General features: G+C 40.4%; 1 protein-coding gene across 1 annotated transcript in view; it reads right to left on the bottom strand.

Moving 5' to 3' along the window:
• Window positions 1-1,198: 1,198 nt before the first annotated feature.
• The window catches only part of LOC308583359 (VIP peptides-like), a 42,031-nt gene continuing 21,652 nt past the window's right edge, over window positions 1,199-21,577 (bottom strand). The window contains exons 2-8 of the mRNA XM_081187239.1: window positions 12,552-12,921; window positions 10,778-10,898; window positions 6,414-6,554; window positions 6,025-6,129; window positions 4,690-4,827; window positions 4,069-4,189; window positions 1,199-1,575 (exon numbers count right to left, since the gene is read on the bottom strand). Of these exons, the coding sequence (XP_081043365.1) occupies window positions 1,567-1,575; window positions 4,069-4,189; window positions 4,690-4,827; window positions 6,025-6,129; window positions 6,414-6,554; window positions 10,778-10,884 (621 nt within the window). The 5' untranslated portion in view covers window positions 10,885-10,898; window positions 12,552-12,921 and the 3' untranslated portion in view covers window positions 1,199-1,566. The remainder of the gene's footprint in view (window positions 1,576-4,068; window positions 4,190-4,689; window positions 4,828-6,024; window positions 6,130-6,413; window positions 6,555-10,777; window positions 10,899-12,551; window positions 12,922-21,577) is intronic.

Raw genomic sequence — 21,577 nt, 5'->3', positions numbered from 1 at the left:
AATGTGTACAAGGGAGCTTACAAAACTGATGGTAAAGACAAAGTAATACACCACCTGAGGCCACTGCCTCACATTGCCTAATGGTAGGAGCAGCTTTTGTCTAGACCATTCTGTTGCACTGGAGCAGTTCCTGGAACTATTTCAGGCATTGCAGAAGGTCAGTTAATGCAAGGTGTGAGCTTGCTTTGAACAGTGCTATTCCTTTTACTTTGTATTGACCCCTGTTCTCTTGCTTCCTGAAATAACAGAGTTAGGGTGATGTCTATCACCTGACAACTCCCCAGTTTATTGCAGCACTGAATCAAACCAATGATATTTGCAGTGATAATAAAATGTCTTTATTGTCTGCATATTTCATCGGTTACATTCATTTTGGAAAAAAATAGTAAAGTGTCTCCAGTCCTACATATACAATGTCAAATGCACTTTAATCCTAGCATCCATTATTTTAGCACAAATCAATGATTTTAACAAATCGAGGGGAAGTGTTCACCTTTGGCAATTGTGGGATTACATTGATTCTTATAGCCCAGTAGCTATATCATTAAATGGAAAAAGATACCTGTAAATATACAGGATATATATCTGACTTTAGTTTGGTTGGCTATGAAAATAATCTGAATTTGCACCAATGATGCAGTTGCCTATGAAAAAATCCATCCAGTGTTGTGCCCTTTTACATTAACTGGTAGTCTTTCACAAAGGTTTATCTACATTTGGAGGTGGGGGAACATTTACTAAACCTGGGGGTGGGGAGTTTTAAAAATGTCTCTCATCTGACTGAGATTCTTCTCAGTGTCCTCAAAATTCCTACAGGTATTTTGCCTTAGGAGACCCCTCCGGATTGTCTGGAATCTTGCTGGCAGGGAGAAGAGGGTTCAATGGCACCTTAGGGGTGCATGAAGCGCACCTGATATGTGTTATGAATTGTACTGAAAAATATTTCACCACCACCACTCCTAAATTCCTACCAACATTTTGCTTTAGAAAAGTTCTTCAACATATCCCTCTCCAGTTTCATCTTAGGCAATTCTAAGTATAGTGAAGCAGCAATTTGAATATAGTTAATTCATTTGGAGTCATGCCGTATCCCCATCACTGCACTGAAAAAGTGAGAAAGCTCACTCTCTGCCCATCCAGTTCATGAGTTCAAGATAGTAGTTTAAGTGCTAAGGAGCAATTAATCAGCATACAGTGATTTTGTATATGCAGCCATAAGCAGCAGTTTAATGTACTTTCTGTCCTGTGCGTTGCTTGCCTTTCTTTGAAATGCAGTTATCAAAATAACAGATTTACAGCATAAGAGATCATAGGATTTGTTGTGAGTTAAAACTAGCATACATATGTACAGCTTTAGGTAGATCACTCTAAAGTAATATTTACAGTGTAAACATCCATTTTTATTATATAAGAAACAAAAATATCACAATTTTCACTTCACAATATATCTGTTTTGGTTTAAATACGGAAATCATCTCTTTGAAATACTATGAGAAACTCAAAAAAATAGTTTGATCTCATCTTTAGGATTTTTTTGCAGGGTTTTTTCCTTTTACGGAGTTGTCTTCAGACATTCTAGGGAGAGAGAAAAATAACACGTACTTTAGAAACATTAATTTAGAAAATGATGGTAACACTTATTAAAAGATTGTACAGTAATCCTGAATTTTTTTAAAAAGTTCTCAATGCATATGCTAGAAATGGGTCTGAGTGACTCACTCAGTCTTTTGCCTACTTACCTGGGAGTAAGTCCCATTGAATTCTTTGGGACTTACTTTTGAGTAGATGTATAGGATTGCACCATAGGTAAAGAAATCAAATGAACCATGGTTGCTATTGCAATGCTTCTGACGGTATACAATTGATGTAACAGTCTCCCACTTCGTGACACTTATGCTGAGCCCTCAGAGCATTCCCTTCTCTTGAAGTACAGAGCTCTTTGTGCTCTATGCTCCTCAAGCTAGCAGGCCACCCTCAGGTGTAGCAAAGAAGCTATCAGATCATCATTGTTGAAGTACAAGTCAACTGGTGGAATGGGTGGGAACAGGAGTGCAGTTTTGTCTATCATTTCAGGCAGCAAAATGTTTGGGGCTGATGTGGCTCAGGTGGCAGCCATATGCAAACACAGGCACTGTACCCAGTTAGGTCAGTGTATAGGATAAAAACCTTTTAAACATGACTTATGTTTTGTCAGCTCCAAGACTTTAGCTGGAACTGGACCTTAATCAGTGGATATTCTCCTACTGACGGTCTGTGGCAGCTGTGGACAGCCTTTGGTGCTCTAGATATTGCTGAACTACAACTCCCATCATCCCAGGCCATTGACCATGCTTGCTGGAGCTGATGGGAGTTGTAGTTCCGCAACATCAGGTGGGCTAAATGTTCCCTACTGCTGGCCTACAGAATGGGTTGTATGATCTGGAGATGGAAGTGAAGCCAGGGCAAGGGCGTGGGCTAAGTCTTGGAAAGCAACTTATTGAAATTGCTTGTCCATTGCCTGGTTAAGGACAGAAGTCCAAACCTCTAGTATTTCTATTAGGGCTATTCAATCCAGGGCCCTCATATTCTTTGCCAGCATCACTAATGGTTGCCCTTGCTTTCAGGAAAGATCTGGAGCCAGAGACAAGGCTCTCTCTTCCAATGCTGTGGGCTTTGTATAAGAGGTGATAAACCTGTGGCACCTCCAGATGTTGCTAATTCCAACTCCCACAAGCACCAATGGTCAGGGATGAAAGGGCTTGTAGTCTGACATCATCTGGTGGGCCACAGCTTTCCCATCCCTGGTTGTTCAACAGTGGCTCATGTTGTTGGGCTGTTAGCCAGTAGACAACAATAAACTTGTACAAATGCAGACCTCCTTGGGAAAATGTCATGGTAAATCAAATCATCTTCATGGCATGGCCAATAATGTCATTTAACTGCCCAAATAGGAGCTGCAATAAGATATAGGGGCTTGTCTTTAAGCATCTCAATGACAAAATAAGATAAGAATGATAAGACGCATCATTTCCTCTAATAGCAAACCCAGATGGTTGAGTGCCCAATAGGATTGGAGCCAAAGTAGAAACAAGAAAGAAGTAGCAGGATGCTTAGAGTCATGCAGAAGAACAAAGGGGTGGGGGTTATTTCTTTTAAACAAAAAAACAAAGGGGGCAAAACCCCAAAGTACAGTCTAGTGAGACTGAGCACACTTAGTGGCATCCTGAAATGGACCACTCCTGTTGATGGATGGGGATGCATGGTTTAAATAAATGCATAATTTCTCTCAAGTTATGTTTCACAGGACTCCTTCAGAAAAAAAACTTCACTTCAACAAATTCAAACTCTAATAAGTGTAAAAATCATTTTATGTTTGACACTGATTGCATGCCATCTACCCATATTATCCTCGGTACTCACTGATATAAGAAGTCAACGTCCTCCCCACAGTGCCTCTTTTGACCCCCTTAGGCTGCAATCCTACCCATGTCTACAGAGAAATAACTTCCTTTGAATTCAACAGGGCTTTCTCCCAGGTAACTTGTGTTCGTACTGCAGCCTTAGTAAATAGCAGCCCACAGTGTGAGTGTCACTAATACGAATATGAACCAGACTTCTGGCCAAGAATCTTTTTATGCTTACCCACTAAATAGATGGTCAGATTCAGAAGCGACTTAGATTTCAACTAATCAGAAGGCCAAGAAAGGTATGAGGAAAGGTGTGGGTGGACTTATTTTTGTTTTAATTAAAAGAAATGCCAGTGCAGTTATCCTCAGAGACACAGTACTATTCACCCTAATTAAACAAGTCAGTTTGGGTTTCATGCCTTAGCACACACAATCTGAGAAAACCCAAGTGAGCCAGGTGAATTAATATTATCAAACCACTCATTTTCATTAGAAATACTTCACAGATAATATCGTTATTTAATCCATGCAATTATCTTCCTGTGATGTGATTCCCACAGAAATGTCATATGGGAGTCATGTCATTAAGAGCAATTTTCTGGAAAACCCCGGTGGCACATATGAACTATGCACATAATAAACATAAGATGGTTACTCTGGTTGGGAAGATGTTCAGACTTACCAATGGGAGGTGATTCAGAAGCTCAAGGTCATCTACAGTGACATCATCATAGTTTTCAGAGAAGGCAGGGTCAAGCAATTCCGTTTCATCCCGAAGGCTGGCTGGGTTTAGCTCTTCCTGACTGTGGCAGAGCAGAAGCTTAGATTTAGTTTAATTTACTTCTTCTTGGAATTCATCTTAGAAACTTTCTCCTTTGTTGCATTTTATTGCATCATTAGCCTTTATTAAAATGATTCAACCTGTCTAGCTTTATTATACAAAACAATGTATAGCACTTTTATAGAAATCAGTTTACCTCAAGGCATAATGCTGAACGTTTTAGTTAATAATTATGTAATTGCTGCTTGAGAACAAGCGGGTTAGTTCTCACATTCTTAGTTAAATCATGCCTTCTATAGAAAGCATGGAAAAATATGGCTGGATCATGATGCCCTTTCTTTCTGTACACAATCTTTGTTCTTTCAAGCTATTTTTGTTATAAATTGTCCTCAGAAGAAAGCCGCTGTGATACAACGTCGTTTGCACTTTTCTATATGTTAAAAGGAAGATTGCATTAATAGCTCGTCACTGCTGGAGACTTCTAAAAAAACTACCTGTCTTTTGTGCACTCTTTCTTCCTACCTTCTTTTCCCAGTTAAAACAGAGTTCAAATATTTCTTCACAGCCATCTGCTTTCGAAAGCGACTGTAGTTGTCAGTAAAGACAGCATCTGAATGGCGTTTGACTGGCGGTGTCTGTTCATCAAGGGGAGTGTTATTTCTTGAACATAAAAGAGACTTGCAATTAATACACAAGCCAATCAAAATTCAAGAATTTCAAAACCCACAGGTTGTATTTCTTGAAAGCTAAGTAACTGATGGAAAGTCTATTCTCACTTTTCTTTTACTACATTAATACAATGACCTCATTTCTTGACCATGTTCTTAACACAGGTGTGGGGAACCTTTGCTGAACTACAAATCCCACCAGCCCAGAATAGACCAACTGAAATCAATGGGCCAAAGTTAGTCATGGCCATTAATTATAATGGATTACTCTGAGTAAAAGTTAGTTGACTAAACCAAATTTACTCTGAAAAGAATTCAAATCTTGTGGTAATAAATATTGAAAAGATACGGTACTTTTGAGTTCTGTCCTGCACTGTTAAGCATGCTTGGAAACCCCACTGAAACCAGTGCAAAATAAGCATGGGTCTCTCATTGATTTCAAGCAAAACAAGCAGTGACAAATGCTTGGTGGATAAAATACAGCATAATATGAAATGGAGTTGCCTTTATACTTTTTACTGTCAGTAGCTCTCCCAGCTAGCAGTCTCTTTACTATCTGTCAAGGATGCTTTAGCTGAGATTCCTGCATTGGACTAGATGACCCTTGGGATCCCTTCCAACTCTACAACTCTATGATTCTTTGACTCTTCAACAGAAGATATCAGAAACTGAACAGGGATTTTATGCAAGCAAAGCTAAGACTACATCCCTCCCACCATATTTGCCACACTGCTTGTACCAGTTATGGATAAGCTTGTACCAATTATGGATATCCAACTTTAAAAACTTGGCTTTCAGATTTCACTTTCAGAACAGTGGAGACACTGAGGGTGGCCTTCTAGCAGTGATCAGAGGAGAAATGAGTGCTGGAAGGAGTGCAGAGAGAAGAAACATCATGGTGCACCTGCAGCAGCACAACCAGATGACTTCATCTGCCCCAGATGCAACAAAACATGCCTCTCCCACATCGGTCTCTACACCCACAGCAGGCACTGTAACTCTCCAGCAATTCAGCTTCACCCCCAAAGTTGCACTCCTCCATTGTCTCCCGAGATAGATGCCAACAAAATACAAACACATGATGATCGTATGATCAGTGTTTGAATTCAAACATAGTGGAATGTGGGTATTTAAGAGGAATGTAGGGGAAACCAGCTGAGTCTGGGAAACAGGAGGAATAGTTACTAACCCAACTCTTTTTCCTATAAGCGATTCCAAATATTTTCTTGCTGAAATTTGACCCAAAAGTTTGCTGTAGCCGCTTGTGAAGAGTCCATCGGCATGTCTTGTGTTCCTGCAATTGAAAGTCCTACAGTAAAAAGCTGTGACCTACATTTTCAAGATTGTATATAGTTTCATGTTTACAGCTAATGTACAGACAACCATATAGTTACTGCAGCTAAAGATATGTGGATCCTTACAGTTCCAAACGCATAATTCTAGTAATGCAAACATAGCTTAAAGGCCATGAAAGAGGGAGAGAGGAATGGTCAGAAAGCCTCAGTGAAATTACAAGCAGTTCAGTATTCAGATTTGCAATGATTATTAGATTATTATTATTTTTTAAAAATGCCTTACCTATCCATAGCTCTGTACACATCATAATAGAACTTGTCATTCTCAGGTAGTGTAGTTTGCAAAATGTCAGCCTCAGATTTTAATGAGCCTTGAGAATGATCAGATTCACCTGCCCCATCAAATGGCATTCTGTTTCCTAATCTAGTGAAGAAGAGGAAAAGAAAACAATGTTTGAAGATGCTAGAGAATTCTTACAATCGCCTCCCAGGTTAAGATTGACTATTACTATAAGATGCCTATAGTAAGCAATTCATAAATGAAATCATTATTCTCATTCATTATGACAATGAAGAATATTAGTCACAACTGCAGATATTTTAAAACTGTGTCCATATCATGCAGATGTCCCTACTCTTTTAATTATTTCAGTACAGACTTCACAATGAACAGTTATACATGCAGAATGATTTCATTATGTGCTGATAAGATAATACAGAAAACATGGTCTTGCCAATGGGATAGATTTAGGTACACTAAGCTCTCCCATTCAAATCAAGGGGACTTCAAAGTAGTTAACTTCAGTTGATCACAACCATAGTAAATGACCTAAGGGAGTTTCAGTGCGAAAAGGAGATTTTTATAGTGTAATCCTATTCATGTCTGCTGAGAAGTCCTATTGACCACAAATGGACCAACTCCCAGGTGCATGTTTATAGCATTGCAGCTTCAGTCTGTAATTTAACTTATTGTATAAATGCGTGCACATGGCAGTCCCTGTGGTGTTATATTGATAAACCTCAAACATGATGATGGGAGCAGGACAAGGGAAATTAGAACACTATGCAAAAGTCAAATGCCATGGTTTAAGTATGGTGACCAGGTAAAAAAGAGGACAGGATTCCTATACCATTAACAGTTGTGTAGAGGAGGGAATTCTAGCACATGTAGCTAGCATAATAAGCTGTTCCTGCCAAATTTCCCTCTTCTACACTATTAAAAGTGTCGAAGTTCTGTCCTCCATTTCACCTGACCACCCTGTTATCAAGCTCCAGCAATCTTATACAATTGAAGAAGCTCCATTTCTTCAAAGGATCTTACAGAGCCCCCAAAGGCTTTCTGTAAGTAAAAGAATGTTTCCTTGTACGAATACACAAATGTAAACGAGAAGCCTCCTCAGTTTGCTGATGCTGTTATTCATAAAATCAAACCCCCAGCCAGCAGTCTCTTTGGATAATTTACCTGACAAGTTTGGGGAACCTTCAAACATCACTGAATTGTGTCTGAATTGGCCAAACATTTGGCTTCCCAGGGCTGATTTGACAACTGTAGCCAATAGATAATCTCAAATGAATGATAATCTCAAATGACAAATCAATAAAACAATTTAATTGTAATAGATGTTTTGAAACAATGGTTGGACAAAGTGATTCATAGCATGCCAACTATTAACCACAAGGTAATCACACTGAACTGTTCAGGACTGAATACGTGACCCAATCGGATATATACAGGAAGTAAAAAAAAAAAGTTAAAAAAAACTAAGATCAGAAAGATTGTTGTTTGAATATCTGCTAACTTTTTTCTGTGAAACTGACAACCATCTCTGGCTTGAGATGACTAGTTCCATATTCCTTCCTGCTTCTATCTTTTCATTTCAAGTATTTGTATACCACTTTTTATCAGAATCGATCATAAAGCAGTTTACAAAGGAAATTAAACACCAAAATTAAATAATACCATATATAAAGCAGATAAATCAAGATCCATTCCACTCAGTCCCCACCAAAATTCCTCAGTCAACCACCACCTGGACACATTCACCCTCCCTCACTCTCAACAATCACCCATCCCAAAAACCTGCATAAATTCTAAAACTAATATGTGATGTGACTAAAGGAAGAGAGCGTCCTAGTTCTGATATGATGTTGAAAGTTATGTTTCTGCTAATAAAAAACATGAGTTGGGGGACATTTAATGCTCACTTAAAATACACAATGGGATCTTGAAGCTCCTGGGGGTTGGTAAGAGGTGGAAGTAACCCCCAGCACTTGTTTTCCCAATTTTTCTCAGAAAAGGCTTTAATAAAAGCCATTTTTCTCCTAAGGATTCTTCAACATAAAATTCTTTCTGAGGTAAGATCCATGGACAATACTGAGTGCTACTTATAGCAAACATATAATCTATGATGCCCACTTTAAGATTCTTCCAGCCCTTTGATTCTAGAACTGCTTCAGTTATGAATTTTCCAATGTACATAGACATGCTATAAAGTCCTTTGTAATGATGGTTTTGCGTTGATTTGACATCTGAGTTTACGATTATGTTCTATGATGTCTGTTTCAAGCACAGGGTTGCAAAAAATATTTTAAGTCATATATGAGAGACCGATGGCCTTTCATAAGTTATTGAACTCAAAAATTTTATCAGCCCAGGTCAGCATAGGCAGAGGTTGAATACCAGATAGTTGAATACCATCCAGGGAGCAACAGGTTCCTCACCCCTGAGTAATATGTTCCTCTTATCACGGACTAAATACCAAGGTAGTTGTGATGGGAAATCACTTGACGAATATTACCTATGTTTCACTTCAACCTGGCTGTCTCTTTGTATGGAATTCCATTCTGTCAGTCCTAATCATGATCTAATGGTAAACACAAGAATATCTGGATCCTCTTTTGAATGACCCAAATTGTTTCTGACAGACGAGTGCCGTTCTCAAAAGCACAATTCAACAAGAACGCCTTTCATCTTGCCGTGCCCCTTCTGTGCCTATTAACAAGCTATTAGAGCATAAATGTGCTTCTGAAGCTGGACATTTAGTTGGCTGGCATTCACTGCTAATGACCGCTAAACTAGGCTAGACCCTAGACTGTTGAGTGCTAATACTCAAGCAGCTCATGATAACCGCCATTAAGAGTATGAATGCAACCAATAATTGTGGACATGTTGATCTGGATTTATATTCTTCTTCCATATAATAGTCCATATTAAACATTTGTAGTAATGGAAGCTGAACTAAAGCTAGAGGTTTTATGTCTCCTGGCAGAAGAGCAGTCAGGAGGCTTAGGACAGACTTTGCTTGATATACACAAGGTCTTGTTGTCTGTTATAAAACAAAGTTTTATTTTGGCGCTCTCTTTTACTTTTAGATATTCAGTTGAGATTATGTAGGTTGGGATGCTGGATCTGCCAGTGTGATCCCACCTCACTTATAGGTGAGTTTATTACCGTATACTGTATGAATAGGACTCTTGAGTGCTTTTGAACAAAGATGGAATGGATGAATCTTCTAGTTAGTTTCTAAAGATTCTCCTGTTGTGGCTGGAATATGTAGATAGTGTTCAGGCAACATGCCTCTTGGTTTTATTTACTAAACATTTTTCTCTGAGTTTTAATATGTAACCGGGCAGTAAACATGTGGGGTTTTAAGAATATCCACGTCTATGTCAAATGCTTATCAAAGAGCTATCTTTTATCCCTGGGACAGATTGCTTTGAAATACACCTGACTGTTTTTCTCTGTCCCCACTTCTTGCTGTGTGTGTGTATACCTGCATCCTCTCATAAGGAGAGGACCCTTGGAAGCTAAAAGTCAGGCCCTTGAGGAGGAGAAGGATGGTGATGATTATGATGATGATTTATTGTACCCCAGCCGCTCTGGGCATGGATCCTAGAACACACCAAGCTTACAACAGCAATTTCAACACAGTAATAACGAATGCTGAAACAACCTTCCCTAACCTGGGGCTTTCCAGATATTTCAGACTCCATCAGCCCCAGCTGGCATGGCCAGTGGTCAGGGAGGATGGGAGCTGTAGTCCAAGAACATATGGAGAGCTCTATGTTGGAGAAGGCTGGGTTAAAAGGATGGCATGGAAGTAAAACAGATAAAGCAAATGGTAAAGAGAGCCATTGTATTTTCACTCTTTGGCTAGGTATTGCAAAGTTGCAGATGCACTTCCATTGCATACAAGGAATCTCAATGATTTTTCAAGGGCACCGAACTGAATAATTTGATGAACATTTTGGACTAACATCTATCAAAGTTACTGCCAAGTAAATATGTCCTCATTTCTTCCTGTTCATTTGTATTGAACTATTTAGCTATTTCTAGCCTCTTACACATGAAGCAGTGAGAGTCAGTAACAAAAGGCATAAAAGCATACATGAAATATCCAGTCAAGCTATGCCCAAAGTTAAGTTTTCAAAAAAGTGCTCAGTTCCCTTTTGGCTAGTCCAAGTAAAATGATATTGCAAATTTTCCTAAGCACATTCAGGTTGGCCATTGTAAGGTAGGCAGCATTAGAGCATTTCAAACTGGAGGGTTTGGGGGGTTTTTTGTTACAGTTTTGTGACATCTGCATCTCCTGTTGGATTTGCAAATCATGCTGTTCTCTAGGTAGGCTTAGCTGGAGCAACCCTTACCTCATAGCAGAGTATGTTCCCAGAGGAGGTAAAGCGAGTGCTTGAGTGCAGAGAACATAGAGGAGAGCAAAGGAGAGGAGAAGCTGGGGGCCACTTCCATGTTCCATCTCTGTGGACCTGCCTGGACAAAGATAATTTTAAAAAATGTTAACCTCTTGTTGTCAATGCCCAAATTTTGCATAAACAAAAAGACATGGCAAAGGGTGGCCTAATAAACATGAAATTGGTAATTCTGAATAGGCAAAGGAAGACCACTGTAGGGCACATTTCAAAATATTAAAAAATTATATTAATTTAAAATATTATTAATTGGGCAAAATCATTTGGATTCCTGGTGTTAAGGAATTGTCCTTGAACAAGAAGGTTGAGAGAGACAAATAAGTTTCTTATGACAGATTCCTTGTGAGATAAGTAATGTGCAGTTGGTAGCAAAGGCATGGATGATTCTTGTATGAATGAGAAGATGAATCACAACAACCATTCGTTGCAGGGGGTTGGACTAGATGACCATCTAGGTCTACAGTTCTATGATTCTTTGCTGCCTTGACAGATCAACTTCTTCGTGCATTAAAAGTGCTTATTTTGGTGAGATACACAGTATAAGTTACCTAGAAGCTTTCGGCGAAGCTTAACTTTAAAAAAAGTCAGAGGGTTGACATGCAAGCCGGCAGAGAGAGAAGGAGATAGGTACACAGACTGACAGAAGAAATCACCTTGTTAATAGTATATTGGGGTCAAAATGTTAATTTAAATCAGTTTGATTTTCATAGTGATTTTCCTGTGTCTGGTATTAAAATATGACCATATAACTTTGATATTTCTGCTACCTGACTTATTAAGCCTAAATGTATTTTACTGCTTTAACAACTGAAAATGCACCATGTATATAATTCAGCATATAAAATCATACATTTTATGAAATGTACAGAGCAAGCATGTTTACTCAGAAGTAAGTCCCACTTTGCTCAATCAGAGTCACTGCCAGATAACTGTACGCAGGACCGCAGCTGAAGACAAAAAGTGCAGTTCCTCTTTACAGCTTTGAATCAAGATAGTAAATAAATGCTGTTTGCAACCCAGGAGCAGTTACTCGGCGATACCGTTGAAATTCACTGGGAACAGGTCCAGAACTTCCACTTTAAGGGCTTTGGAACTAGAGACAAGGCACTAATGAGCTGGAAAGGGATTTCACATGGCTGTAACGATAATTCATTCATTCTCATGCAAAGGCATCTCTTTTCATTGTTTTACAGTAGCAACTGCACACAAACCCACCCCCCACCCCCCAGTGTGGAAGGGGGAGCTGCATTCCCTTCATCAGATACCAAGAATGTTGCTAAGAATAAAATCCATGTGAAATTGAAGTGGACAATTTCAGAGGAAAGGTCATGTGCAACACAATTCACACTCTAGAAATCTGGATAAGGGAGAAGAAGAAGCAGGCAGAGAAACAAAATTATGATAATAAAATAGAAAAAGAGTAGTGAGCAGGGACTCCCATAAGCATAACAGCCGGAAGTAAGATCAAAAGCAGGAGCGGATCTGAAATACTGATTATTTTTCCTGAGGCCAAAGGAAACAACTTCAGTTATCTGGGAGATTAATCAGTAAAGGCATCAAAAGAAGAATTATCTCTCGACCAGATTTGCTTCCAGTCTGTGCATAGAAACTTTTTTGCCGCATTTCTTTTGCCACAAACAAACATTAGTCTGGTGTTTCTCTGAACTGAAATCTTCCAGCACCACAAAGGGAAACTCCTAAAACTTTTACTTACAAATCAAGAAGAAGAACCTCAAAGGCAGGTGACACTAGGAGCTCTCCGAAGTGCTGAAGTCCCTCGGCAGCTCCTTGGCTGATCCACAAGTTTCTTCCTCAGGTGCTGAGCAGGAATGTGCCAAGGAAAGTGCCTGTCCGTTTCTGCTCCCTCTAACTGCCGGTCTGAAGTTTCAGCAGCTCTCCTTCCTGGGCGAATGCCTCTCTCCCCCTTCAGTGCACTCTGTGCAGCCTTTCAAGCAGCCTCATCTTATAGGGTTTATATACACAGGACCACTTTTCCGCTTCAAAAAGAGCAATCACGTTACGTTGGAGACGTCACACTCCCAAGGGGATGAATGGAAATGTCTGTGATTGTTTTGTCCAGGATGCTGTGAGACAAAGGAAGTTCATATTTAATTCATGGGAAGCCCCCCCCCCCGCCTCCTCTCTGTTTAAATTGATTTATTGCTATATTGATGAATGACTTAACATGAGTAACACTGGACTGGGCAAAGAATGCAGCTTTTAAGACACAAATCCTTCTTTCAGGAAGATGGGACTTATAAAACAGAAACCCAGAGCATTAAGTCATAGTTACCCATAGTGGGTCTCTTCTCTCCCCAATTCTTTTAATTTCAGGGAAATTGCCAAGCCAGAGCTCCCTGACACGTCTTTGAAAGATGAGCAAGAAATATCAGAAGATCCTGATATCAATTTCAAGACATACGACTATGTCTTTGACTTCTAAATTCTCAGATCAAAGAACAACTAAGTTTGAGTACTGTGTATGTTTGATTTTAACATCAGGCTATACTAAAAGTTATTTTCATATTACACAGAGAGCAAACCTAAATGCTTTGCTTAGTGGAATTTCCTACATTTTTACACTGGAGCAGATAATACCTAGGATGTTCCTTTTAAATATTTTACTTTTCATATATTCGTATTTCTTCACTCTGACAGATATCCTTTCTTTTCAATACCCTTTCTTTTCAAAGACAGGACTACTGTACTTGCTGCTCTCTCTCTCATTTTACCCAACGTGTTTGCCCATTCCAGCAATCCCAGCTAATAAAGCATTAGTCAAAACTTGTACCCATAAACTAAACCAAATAATGGCTGACATTTAACTCTCTAGTTTGTTTGTATCACTGATTCCCCAGAATTAGCTGGTTAAACATTATTTATTGTAAAGGGAAAGACACATAGAACATGAGGCCAATTCTTGGTGCTGAAAAAGAGAAACGACTCGTAAAGTGAAAAATTCCCCCCAGATAGACCTATTAAGTTTCAATGAAATTCCCAGCCTTGGACTCAAAAAATGTTACTTCATCTGACTGAGGGCTCAACAGAGCCACACCTCAGATCCTCTTCCAAAGGCTGTGGCTTGTAACATATGAAATATAAGCATAATTGAAAGATATCTGTTCAGCAGGACAATTTCCCAGCATGCATGTAGAGAACAGGCTATCTGTCCTAGAGGTTTATCCTCACCAGGAGTGCCAACTTGGCCCCACTACTGTGAGTGCCTGGGGCTGTGTGTGCCATGCAGCATGCATGGCCCTGGCATCAAACTTTGTGGATGCCCAGCCCCTTCATGGGGAATTTGTGGGTGCTCAGGCACCCAGGGTCCCAGGGAGTTGGCACCTATGGCCCCCACCCATACATTTTTAACATTTCCCACAGCTAGGTTTATGCCTTCCAAGTTGATCACCATTTGCACAGCGAAAGAAACAGTTTCTGTAATAACAAATTTTAGAAGAGAGGTGTATACTCACCCCCCAGGTTTGCTTTCATTACTTTGGTGGAACTGTTGTTTTAATTTTATTTCTCTCAGTATGCAAGCTGGCCAGGCATCACAGGTCTCTGACCAAGTACAAAGTGCTTTTTCCCAACCATTCAGTAGCCACGGTCACCCCAATAACATATTAGCTTTGCATTAATATATTTTCATTTTATAATATTATGTATATAATTTCATATCAATATGTTCATTTTATGCTGGCCACTTTATATGTTGTTTTTGGAAGAGGTTTACGCCAGGCTCTGAGTTTTATGCATTGTATTTGCATATTTTATCACGTTTGGTAAACCATCCAGAGGACCTCAGTTGATGGGTGGTCTTGAAATGGGAAATTAGTAAATAGGTGATGATAAACAACAGTTTAAGGATCATGACTATGGGATCAGAGGGAATGGTTTTCATCCTGTAGTGCCTAAAATCCATCTTTCTTGACTGCTTAAGATAATGGGAGTTGGAGTCCAATAACATCTGGCTTCTTCTTCTTCTTCTTCTTCTTCTTCTTCTTCTTCTTCTTCTTCTTCTTCTTCTTGAATTTATATACCTCCCTATACCCGGAAGTCTCAAGGAGGCCCACATAAAAAGATCACAGTATATAAAATTAAAACAATAACCCAATTTTAGGTTGAAGTGTTTATTAAGCTGTGACGCACAGATCTTACGTCACTTGAAAATGCAGTATTAGGAGATATGCAGAAAAAGTATTCAAGGGCCAAATCTGATATTTACATTCCAGGAGCCGTCAGTGCAGTGGGGCAGGGGATTGAAGTTTGCAATTCATAAGCAGCAAGGCTGGGGCTCTGAAGGCGCAGGAGCACCCATGCAGCCCCAGCCTTGCCAGGTCCACCTCCCCCACAGTCTTGGTAAGCGGCAGCGATGCCACTGTCAGGTGGATGCCTCTGGAACCCCAAACCACTGCATTGACCACTCCTGCTGCATTCTCTGCCTTTATATTCCCACCACATTTTGTAGGCTTACACATGATTTATGCATTAAGCACAGGCAACAGGTTTCTTCTGCAAAGGATGTGGCTACATAGGTTTCTTCTACAAAGAATATTTTGTACAAAGATTTGTACTAATCCCAATTAGAGAGGCGGGGTGCATTGGAGGGCTCCGGCAAGGCAAGGTTCAATGGTGGGACGAAGTCTAAGCACAGACTTCCAGAGCACTTTGTGTGCCTTGGCAATCCAGACATTTTTAAACAGCTGCAGACATGTGCCTTTAAAAAGGTTTTTACAAACTTTCATTATAGCAGTCTAATAGCACAGACCAAGCGGCTAGAGAAGAGCAAATACCAGACTAGGTGCTTTAACAAGGCAGAGGAGTAGCAACTATAATTCCAGTCCAAGGAAACAACCAAGGCTCAAGAGTCCAAGATTAGGTGCATCTAGAGGGGATGTTAGCCAAATGGGCTAGGCTGCATTGTCTCAGCTCTCCATCTGAGTCCTTGTCCTCCAAAGTCTCCCACTCCTGCTCTGAATCCGAGGCTCAGTGGGGATAATGAGAGGTATATAAATAGCATAAAGTTTCAAAAAGTAAAGATAGCCATGTTGACCTGTAAGAAATAATCCAAAGTTCATATTAGGGCAATAACTTTATTGGGCCAACCAAAATATCACTATCTGCATGTTAAACTTCCCAGTAATTTTAATCAGGCTAGATGGTATACAATGGAAGGATCAAATGTGGGAGGAGGTAGAAGACATTCAAATGAGGCTCTCTTAGCTGTTTTGTCGGTTTAAGGCTGTGCCAAGGGTTGGATAATCCAAAGAGTTTGTCCGCAGGGATTTTTCTTTTAATGTTTCTTATGTAACACCCATCCAAAGGGCAGGAAAGTGGAAAGATTGCAGCAAACAACCATCACTTGGTCAGTTGTGGATTATGTACTAGGCATGATCTAGCCAAAATTAAAGTTCCATTGGTTCCATGGAACATTTGAGCATTAATAGAAACAATGTTTAATTTCCACTGAATGGAGCTGTTTCTTCTCACTCTTAAACCAAGCTAATTTATCCTGATCTTTATCCAGAGATTTCCAAATCATAACCCATCTGCTCATGAGCAAATGCCACTGAAATTTAAGATGACTTGCTCAAAAGTAAATCACATAAGACTCATAGCCCCCAAACCCAATAAATGTGGAAGATATTACCATTTCCTCTTCCTTCTAATAAACTTCCCATCTCTCCCCTGTTTCATGTATTTGCGAGTTTAGGCAAACCTGATGGTGAATATTCAGTAATCCTTAATCACATTTTCTAATTCACTTACATAAAAATTAAATGAATTAAACCCAAAAAGAAATTGTCTGGATTTGTTTTCTGGGATGACAGCAGGGTGACTTAAACCAGAGTTCCTGGAAAGGACTGATTCCAGGAAGTTTGTTCCCCTTCTTCCTCTGTAACTGGCTGGGAAACAAACAGTCATGCCATGGGATGGCAGGACAGGCCATCGGTTTCTTGTGGTCACCCTGTTCTTCATTAAGTTTCCTAATATTTAACTTTACAAGTAGGATATAGAAAGTGAGCAGGAGGATAGGAAAGGGTGCTGAAATAGGAGGACTCAAACAAAGTACTTAGTCCATAGCAAAGTTCTATTATTTATTATAAACACTAGTCTCTCTTTTTTTTTAGAAAGCTGAACTCAAAGGAACTTACAAAAATGAATATTAAAAACAAGCATAAAAACAATCTAAAATGCACCATTAATATATATAAAAGAGCAGAACCAACCCAACCCCATTAAAAATAAGCACACAAATAAAGTTTGGGTGAATAAGAATGTTTTTGCCTGTTATCTAAAAATAGATGGTGATGGTTCCAGGTAAGCCTCCCTGGGGAGAGCATTCCATAAATGAGGAGCCACCACCGAGAAGGTCCATACTTGTGTCTCCTCCCTCTGCACCTCCCTCAGTGGGGGACACACAGGGCCTTGGATGAAGAATTCAGGGTCCAGGTTGGCTCTTGTCATTTCATCCAACTTTTTCAGATAAAAAACCGAAGTGTGTGTCTTCTGGGATGCACTCCCAAGTCACATGACCCATGCCACAATCTCACCCTCCCAAGAGCTCTTTTTGGGGGGTGCATTTTGAGGCACCACACAATATTGCGACCCTGGAAAAAACGCTTGGGGGGGGCAAGTGTGTGGGGCAAGAGTGCATGAGATTGCAGCACTGACAATGGCCATCGTGATCTTGTGAGAAAAAATGGGCTGTCCCATTTTTTCCTGGACACGGTGTGTGTGGGGCGGAGAATCAGGCCTTGAAGTATTGAGGTCCTGAGCCACAAAAGGCTTTGCCGGTCAAAACCAGCACTTCGAACTGGGCCTGGAAACTAACTGGTAGCCAATGCAGTGACGTCAGGTGTCCTGTTAGGTGTTCAGACCCATCTTGTCCCCGTCAGCCATTTGGCCACTGAATTCTGCACCTTTTGCAGCTTCAAAGTTCTGCCACCTACTGAAGTGAATGGAAACAGTGTAAGAGCAAAGCAGTGCTCTTCTGCAGTTCTTGTGAGAACATGAGATGAGGCCTGCTGGCTCAAAACATCCAATCCGGCATGCTGTTTCCCACAGTGGCCTAGAAGGGCATGGAAGGATCAACTCTTGTATGATTCTGTGTGCCCAGCAGCTGATTTTGGGGGGTATCTGATCCTCTGGTTGGTGCACACTGCTTTGAATGAGAAGAGGGCTACTGATCTAGCATTATGGTTTAATGACATCCACTGGTAGATTAAAAGACTCTTTCTGTTGAGTGGTGGCAAACATCTAAACATCGTGTACATCAGTATGAAAGTTCAGCTTAGCTCTCCAGGTACCTCCCATTCATTTTAGTGAGAAACTTCCAAGTGTCTGGAATGGGCTGGAATTTGTTTGTTTGTTGTTTTAGAATAAATATAAGGAAAAAGTAACTAGATTCTTCTTAGTAAATCTGCACTTCCTGCTCACTGGGAAAGAAGACATGAAACAGCACAGAGAAGGAAAGGTTGTAAGAGAGCATCAATCTGAATAGCACTGGCTATTTGGAGGTGGCTCAGGGAACATATATTTAAAAGTGATAGTCACATGTTCTGCTTTATGTAGACACCATACAATTCAATTCTCTATTTTGAGAAAAGTCACAGGCCTACTATAGCAACCACAAAACCGAGTATTCTGGCTTGAGAACATGGTGGTTCAACATGGCATGAGAGCACCACCTTGCGGTGAAAAGAAATAACTTCCTAATCTAATTTTGGCTTCTCATAACACTTTTTATTAGGGTTGATGGCCATTAAAACATTTCTAGTTTAAATGCGAAAGACTCTTGATCCATTTTCTCAAATCTCTGGCAAGATGCTATGTTCCTGTTCCCCTGTGAAATCTTACTTATCACAAGGTGATATTTATCAGCTGACTACTCCTTCCCCTTATCTGAAACAATTTTTTGCCTTGCCCTACTAACATCAACACCAACACAAAACAGATCCTTTCATAAGCCCACCAGACCACAGTTTATGAAGGAAACATGTTTTGAATTAAATATAGCGTGCTTGCAAACCCTGTGCTGAGATGCTTGCTGCTCATTCATGCAAGTTTGTTTTTTTTATAATCCACATGGTGTTGTCTGCATCAAAATGCCAGCACTTTATATTCCCACTTCCCCATTTAATCTGCATTTATCCTTCACAGGAAAATCTAATGCGTATTTAAGATTTTTATTTTTAACCTGTTTGAGGTATCCGAATACTCACCTGCAATATTAAATAAACCCCTATCTAGAAGCACTAATAGTCTGCCTCACTGTACATGCAACAGGAAAACCCACTCAGTCATAAAGCTGACTACAGTATGTGACCTTGGCTCAGTCCCTCATTCTCAAACCAAAAAACTTCACAGGGTTATTCACAGAATAGAATGGAGTGGGAGAGTGAATAGAAGTGTAGTGTAACAGCTTTATATGAAGAAATAAAAAGGAAGGAAACACTGATTCCTGAAACTAACCCTTGATTTACAGCCCATGGTCTTCTTACAAGAGTGTACCTGGATTCACATGTGCACAACCGGCACTCATGTATGTGTATATACACACTGCTGAGAGGTTTAGGATCTTCTGCTGAAGTTATAATGCACACTTGTTTATGAGTATGTGTTTTACTTTTAACCCTATGTCCCCAAGAAGCTCACACACAGAGGAATAAAGAAAGCTTGTTTGAGCCTGGATAGCTCAGTTGGTTAGAGCACGGTGCTCATAACACCAAGGTTGCAGGTTTGATCCCCATATGGGACAGCTGTATTGCAGGGGATTGGACTAGAATGATCCTCAGGGTCTCTTCCAACATTACAGCTTTATGATTCTATGATTACATGAAATAAAAGTGACTATTTAAATTGCAAAAACTGCAGTTTAAGCAGGCAGCAACTCCTGCAACATCTGAAGAGTGATGGATTCCCTACAGGAATGTAGACATGACAATTTTGCCATAAACCCTAGCTAGAAGTAGAAAGGGGGAGGAAGGAAAGTATACCTGTTCTTAAAGTGAAGTGGAAGTGTGCTGAGTCTTGGGGAGCACTGTGTAAGTTCTGTCCTGTTGGGGCTGGAAGAGATAGCTGCCTGTCAGCAGAGCCAACTGCCTACTGGGAATCTGGGGTTTTAAAAATAACATTCTTTCTAGCAGGAAAGGGAGGGGATTTAAAATGAACAGTGGCCTACCCCTTTCTCACCTTGACCATCCTAGTGAGAAATGGCTAAAACGTGGTCATCCCATTAGTTTCTCACTCTGTGTGTGTTCTGCTTAACAAAAGGGTGAATGACTTGGGACAGTGAGCGGTTAACTGAAGTGGCCGTCTCTTTGCCTGCCTCCTGTAGCATCATTAGCTTGAAGGCATCCATTCAGGAGTTTGAATAGACTTTGCTAGCAACTTGATGTGATGTATGGTAGTGATGTATGGAAGTATGGAAGTGAGAGCTGGACCATAAAGAAGGCTGATCGCCGAAAAATTGATGCTTTTGAATTATGGTATTGGAGGAGACTCTTGAGAGTCCCATGGACTGCGAAAAGATCAAACACTATCCATTCTTAAGGAAATCTGTCCTGAGTGCTCACTGGAAGGGCAGATTGTGAAGCTGAGGCTCCCATACTTTGGCCACCTCATGAGAAGAGAAGACTCCCTGGAAAAGACCCTGGTGTTGGGAAAGATGGAGGGCACAAGGAGAAGTGGGAGACAGAGGACAAGATGGTTGGATAGTGTGCTTGAAGCTACCAGCATGAGTTTGACCAAACTGCGGGAGGCAGTGGAAGACAGAAGTGCCTGGCATGCTCTGGTCCATGGGGTCACGAAGAGTCGTACACGACTAAATGACTAAACAACAACAACAGCAACTTGAATTGCATATGTTGACTTTTCCAAGGTATGAAGTATTTCCTGAGATGAGGCCAGTATCAGGCTCCTACCAAAGTCAAGCAAGGCTCAAGGTGGAGAATCTCATGTCATGTTTAGGTTAAACAGTGGTGGACTTGGGTAATACAGTGCTCTGCGCAAATCTCATGTCATGTTTAAGTAAAACAGTGGTGAACTTGGGTAATACAGTGCCCTGCGCAAGGCCAAAAAATGATGCCTCCCCACAGCCCTCGTGCTGCCTTCCTAAAGGCGGTTAAGGAAGGCACAGTGCGAGGCTCTGGCAGGTTCCTAGAGCCCTCCCAGGGTCCTAGAGCCCTCTCAAAGCTGGCAAAGTGCTAACTAGGCTTTGGGAAGGAGGAAGGAGGACTCAAGGACCTTGTCAGGGCCTCACGCCTGCTGGCGACCCCCTTGGCTGAGTGCCCAGTAAAACACCAATCAGCAATGAAATGTAAATAAAACCATGGGGTTTACTTTTAAGGTACCATATCTAACTTTGGGACACTGGTTGAGAAAAGATTATCAGAGGGTTATCCTCTGATACTATAGTTTTCTGATTCTTGCTATTCTTTTCCTGGGCTTGAAATGTATTTGTCTGCCCAGACTTGAGTGAGCCATGCCAAAGTCGCTAACCTTGAAAGGTCTTACATCAGTGATATATGAGTTGTTGAATTTGCGTCAAGCTTCCACCCATCCTGTAGAGCTGTTGTTTCCAAATCTCCCCTTTTTTGCACCTGTTACGTTGAGAGTGCCATTTAAATCAATCTGCAGATCAATGTTATAGCCAGACTCTAGCAGGAAAGACAGCAGTTATTTATATCTCTTCTTGTGATCCTAGTAAATATGTTTAAATGCACGTTATGACATGAA

The sequence above is a fragment of the Podarcis bocagei genome (assembly GCF_964188305.1).
Source record: "Podarcis bocagei genome assembly, chromosome: 3".
NCBI classification, from domain to species: Eukaryota; Metazoa; Chordata; class Lepidosauria; order Squamata; family Lacertidae; genus Podarcis; species Podarcis bocagei.
Note: the sequence above shows the minus strand (reverse complement) of the source record. Positions and strands in the feature narration are given on the sequence as shown.